The 4,672-nt window shown below is 47.2% G+C and overlaps 3 protein-coding genes across 3 annotated transcripts in view; 2 read left to right on the top strand and 1 right to left on the bottom strand.

Moving 5' to 3' along the window:
• Positions 1-124: 124 nt before the first annotated feature.
• Pmar_PMAR022640 (hydroxyproline-rich glycoprotein precursor, putative) lies at positions 125-553 on the top strand (the record flags this gene model as incomplete). The annotated part of the gene is made up of 3 exons (XM_002774725.1): positions 125-187; positions 236-378; positions 433-553. 3 exons carry the CDS (start codon positions 125-127, stop codon positions 551-553), a joined length of 327 nt encoding a protein of 108 aa, XP_002774771.1.
• A 2,749-nt stretch (positions 554-3,302) lies between these two features.
• Positions 3,303-4,042, bottom strand: Pmar_PMAR022639 (calmodulin, putative; the record flags this gene model as incomplete). The annotated part of the gene is made up of 5 exons (XM_002774724.1): positions 3,303-3,411; positions 3,550-3,626; positions 3,671-3,730; positions 3,774-3,910; positions 3,955-4,042. The coding sequence occupies 5 exons, from the start codon at positions 4,040-4,042 to the stop codon at positions 3,303-3,305; spliced, it is 471 nt and encodes a 156-aa protein (XP_002774770.1).
• Positions 4,043-4,295: 253 nt separating this feature from the next.
• Pmar_PMAR022638 (50S ribosomal protein L10E, putative) overlaps positions 4,296-4,672 on the top strand; it is a gene marked incomplete at both ends in the record, with an annotated part of 534 nt that continues 157 nt past the window's right edge. The window contains 2 exons of the mRNA XM_002774723.1: positions 4,296-4,472; positions 4,521-4,672. Of these exons, the coding sequence (XP_002774769.1) occupies positions 4,296-4,472; positions 4,521-4,672 (329 nt within the window). The remainder of the gene's footprint in view (positions 4,473-4,520) is intronic.

The raw sequence follows: 4,672 nt of genomic DNA, 5'->3' as shown, positions 1-4,672 counted from the left end.
GGGGCTTCCGAGTCATCACAGGTACAGCTATGAAAGCTTCATCATGGCATCTACGACTCACCGCTCGCCTCGAGAAAACTCCATATAATTTCCTCAGGGACGACAGGAAGCGGTGTTGGCGGAGATGCTACGCTTGCAACAGCACCTGGCGGAGTCAGAGGACAGGTCGGCTGAGCTCGAGAAGCAGGTCAGTTGGTTGCGACCATTTGGAATGGAACGGTTGCGTTTCTCCCAGGTTTTCGAACTCGAGAACCTTATCGATGCGGAGAGGCAGAGGGGCGCCGAGGAGAGGGACCGTTATGAAACGAACGTTCGGGCAGACGAGGAGATGAATGAACGTCTGAGAGAAGAACTTGAGCGCCAGAGAAATATGATGATGTAGTGCTGTTCGAAGTGTGTGGAGAATCTCCGATGCCTGTCTCGCTTTTACAGGCAGCTTGAAGAGGCAACAGGGCATAACTCTGATGCTGCATCGTACGAGTTGCAGGAGAATATCCGGGAGAAAGACAGGACCATCAAAGTCATCTTTCTGGAGTACACTTATAATCACTAGAGGATTAGGCTCTCGAAACGGCATTGTCGAGCTCGAGAGAAGACTTGAAGCAATTAGAAGCTCGAGTTGGGGATCTAATGGGTATGGTGAAGGAGGAGAGGAAGGAGGCAGATAGAAGGGCTGCTGAGGTACTCGAGAAAGGACGTATTCAGACAGTCTGCGTATGCCTCCTCGAACATCTCCTGAATCTAGCCGGTTGAGGTAGATGGACCTTTGATGAGACCAAGGGGTGATTTGTATTGAGGTTTAGCCTCGGTAGCACCAACTTGTCTGTCGTCCTGTATTTTCTATTCTGCTTGAAGTGTACCAGCTTGAGATGCCTTGGAGAAGGCCCTCCGTTCCTCAGAAGTTCAGCGCGGACATACGCAACGTACGGAGGAATTCGGAGAATACAATAGCTGTGTTACGGTCGAAGATTGAGAAGATGCAAGCAGCTCATAAGGAAGAACTGGAGGCTGCCGATGCCAAGATGAAAACAGTGAAAGCAGAAAATTCAAAGTTAATGACGAGGTAACTGGGAAGGTACTCGCATTGAAGTTGCTCGATGGGGGATAGACTATATGAGGCACGATTCATGGAGGAATGCTTCTCGAGGCGTGAACTGCTATGTGGCATTATATATTCAGTCTAATTCGAGCTGCTATGCAGACGTATGTCTTGAGGATACTCGTTGGTTAATGGAAGATGAAAAGCTCTTGAAATGTCGTCAATCTATTACAATTGTTGCTGAAAGTTGATTTTTGAGCTCTCAAGATTGGAGACATCATGAACGCTCGTTCACTCTCTGAGAATGGAAGTATCTTGAAATGGCATTTGTAGAGACAATCGGTAATGTACTTACTGTCGACGCGCACTTATCTCACTGATATCGATGTTTGTGATTGCAGACTGAATAAAGAGAAGCTATCATCCGAATCAACTAAGTGCGAATTAGCAAGCCTTTGCAACCGGGTAGAGGCTCAGAACACCAGGTTAGTCAAGGCACAGGAAAGTCTAGTGGAAGAAAGACAGCGCAATAAGGAGTTGAACAGGAGACTGGTGAGAGATGGGGGTATGGTCACATCCTAGACTCCCTCGCTTACTACTTGTGAGTTTGCGGTACCTCGTGGTAGTGCGAGAGAGTAACAGGAGATTTATAGTGAACATTGTTCACATAACGAGATGGAATATTTGTTGATATTATAGAGGTAGTCTGAGCACGTCGAAGTTTTGAGATGGAGTGGTCTATACTTATGACACTTGGTGAGTGTTGGTGTCGAAATTGGTTATCTGCAAACTATGGCGAATTCTAATGATTCTGCTAGAGGAACGTCTTTCTGTATTTCATCGGGTTATCGGGATGGAGACGGCTGTCTTGATCCAGGCTGAGATGGAGCGGGCATCAACACGTAGACTAGCATCAGCAGAGGTGGCCTCGAGGACTCTAGATCAGCGTTTGAGGGAACTGGGTGAGAGGAGAGCATCTTTGGCGAGTGCCGAGATGCTTAGTGAGGAGGTGGAGAATCTGAGGTTAAAGTGAGTCATTATCACATTCTGGCTCTACTATATGTAATCAGAGTATGTACTCACTCGTATTCGTTGAGATTAGAGTATATTTTCGTGAGTTCCAGCTTACCCGGGAATAGCATTATGCAAGTGTGTCTTCCCGTTACATTACCAACGACATGGTCAAGTGCGCTGTCGCTGGTTTATCGTGATACACGTTTATCCTTGGTTCCGATCCGTACCTCGTTTTTGTCGATATCGTATTATCCGATCGCGTCCAGTGGTGACTCTCTCTTCACTGAGTCTGTCAGAGCGACACGATTGGAGGAGGCTCTCCAATTCACACGAAGTGAGCTGCACAGAGAACGGCAAAATTCGGCCGATAGCGTTCAGAGGTTACAAAGGCAATTGAGAATCTTAGCCGCTCACCAGAGTGAAGATTTGGTATGCTTGTTAAGATTCGTTCCCTGGCCCGCACCTTGCCTTACAGGTTAGCAGCCCTAAGCTATTGGAGTGGGAGCCACAACCGTCAGATCGGACGGGTGCATCTACTGAAGGCTCCTTGAACATGCCTATTGACGAGCTAATTAGCCCTGATATAAAATAGTATCCTCTCATTCCTGTTTGTCGAGTTGCTGAGGTACAGAGTTACACTGAGAGGTGGTGAACCTTTGAAGCAACTATCTATTTTCCCGGTAAGGGTGTGTTCGACTTGTGGAAATACTTACCGTCTGAATGTCTGAACGCAATCGCAAAGGAAACTTTAAGAGTGCCGGCTCACACATTGAACCATTGTTTATAAGAAAACAGGGATTGGGTGGGCAAGAATCTCGTGTAAAAAGTATTGGTAAAGCCCTCCAACGCTTGTCAATGGCGACACGAAAAGAATCTCCGGAGGCTAGGATGGAGGTCATGGTGAACTGCGATTCTCGACAAGGTCATGCCACCAATGACAGTAGAGGACGCGATGAAGAGACGTGATGATGTTATTGTTGCCCAACCTTGAATACAGTTGAGGTAACCTCAACCTCAACGAGGTTGAGACGGTTGATGTCATGAATCTCGCGGCTGCATGTTATGGAAATAGTCAGAGTAAGTAATTTGTAATTTTGTCTTTCGAGGGAACACTAACCCCTTGGTACACCGATGAAGATCGAGTTGTCGTGAGATTTCTCGATGCAATCACTCGAGTAAGGATATTGCCGAGAACTCCGTCGAGTAAGTGTACTCTTAGAACGCGACACTGAATGGTTCCAACAGCAGTTCAGGAGGGTTTACGCATCATGAGATCAACCAAATGGTGGTATTCAAGCTGTTCATCGGACGTGATCGTTACTCCAGCTAAGAAATCGTCGAACTCTTTTGCACTAAATCTGAACCACAACAGTGTTGAACGACAACTCTGATGTAAAAAATACCCGTCAAACTACAAAGTGTAAAAGGTAGTTCAAGGGCATCAATTACGAGGCGCACAACAAGTGAAGACACGAGAAACGTCGTCGGAGGCCTACGGTGCATCGCCAGCCGAGCAGAGCTTTTCTCGTAGTTCTCGAACGGATAGGTAACCATTGCCGTCTCGGTCGAAGAGCTGAGTGCAATACCACTGCTAACCAGCGTTGTAGAGTAACTCACTTGAAAGGCTTTCAAAAGGTCCTTGCCCAGACCTGTGCAGTGGGTGCGTCGAGTCATGACCTATAGGGTGGTTTCCAACGTTTTTTTATCAGAGGTTGATCACCTCGAGGAATTCGTCAATGTTGATACCCTTTCTGTTGGTAAGGTCGTAGTCGTCCATAATTTGCTTCAATTCGTCCTCTGTTGGTGAAAGGCCAAGAGCTCGCATGAGCACGCCTATTTCGTACGGATTGAGCACACCTGTAAAGAGATTCTTGAAGATTGTTGAAAGTTCAGCTTGTTACCTCGATTCTCTCTGTCGATGAGTTTGAAAACCCTACGATATTCATCTATGGCTTCTTGGGGGAGATCGATGTCAGTCGAAGGCTTCATTGAATGATACTTTTTCCTACTCAGTCCGATCAGTTCGAACCTACTCCCCTCCCTCAGTTCAAGGTTGATAGAGATCCTATCATCGTACCGATTCACGATGCTACAGCGGAACACAAGCTGATTGTGGAATCCTCAACCACTATTCGGGCGCGCGCTTTTTACCATTAACTAGCAGAGATCGATCAGGCGATCGATAAGGTAGTGAGATTCGCCTGTCCAACCTTCTTCAGACCTCTAACCTGGTTGTTTAATCATGGGTCGCCGTCCAGCTCGTTGTTATCGCTATTGCAAGAACAAGCCCTACCCCAAGAGTAGGTTCTGCAGGGGTGTGCCTGATCCTAAGATCAGGATCTACGATGTTGGCTACAAGAACGCCTCCGTAGATGAGTTCCCCGCTGCCGTTCACATGGTTTCTGATGAGTACGAACAGGTAACACTGTGCTCATCTTTCTTATCGGTGGTTATCGCTCCACTTTAGGTCTCGTCTGAGGCTTTGGAAGCTGCCCGTGTCGCCGCCAACCGTTACATGTTGCGTTGGGCTGGTAAGGAAGGCTTCCACATGAGGATCCGTGTACATCCTTATCACGTCCTCCGTATCAACAAAATGCTTTCCTGTGCTGGTGCTGATAG

The sequence above is a fragment of the Perkinsus marinus genome, assembly GCF_000006405.1.
Source record: "Perkinsus marinus ATCC 50983 genomic scaffold scf_1104296957586, whole genome shotgun sequence".
Lineage (NCBI taxonomy): Eukaryota > Perkinsozoa > Perkinsida > Perkinsidae > Perkinsus > Perkinsus marinus.
The sequence above is the reverse complement of the archived record's forward strand: the minus strand, read 5'-3'. Positions and strand labels throughout refer to the sequence as shown.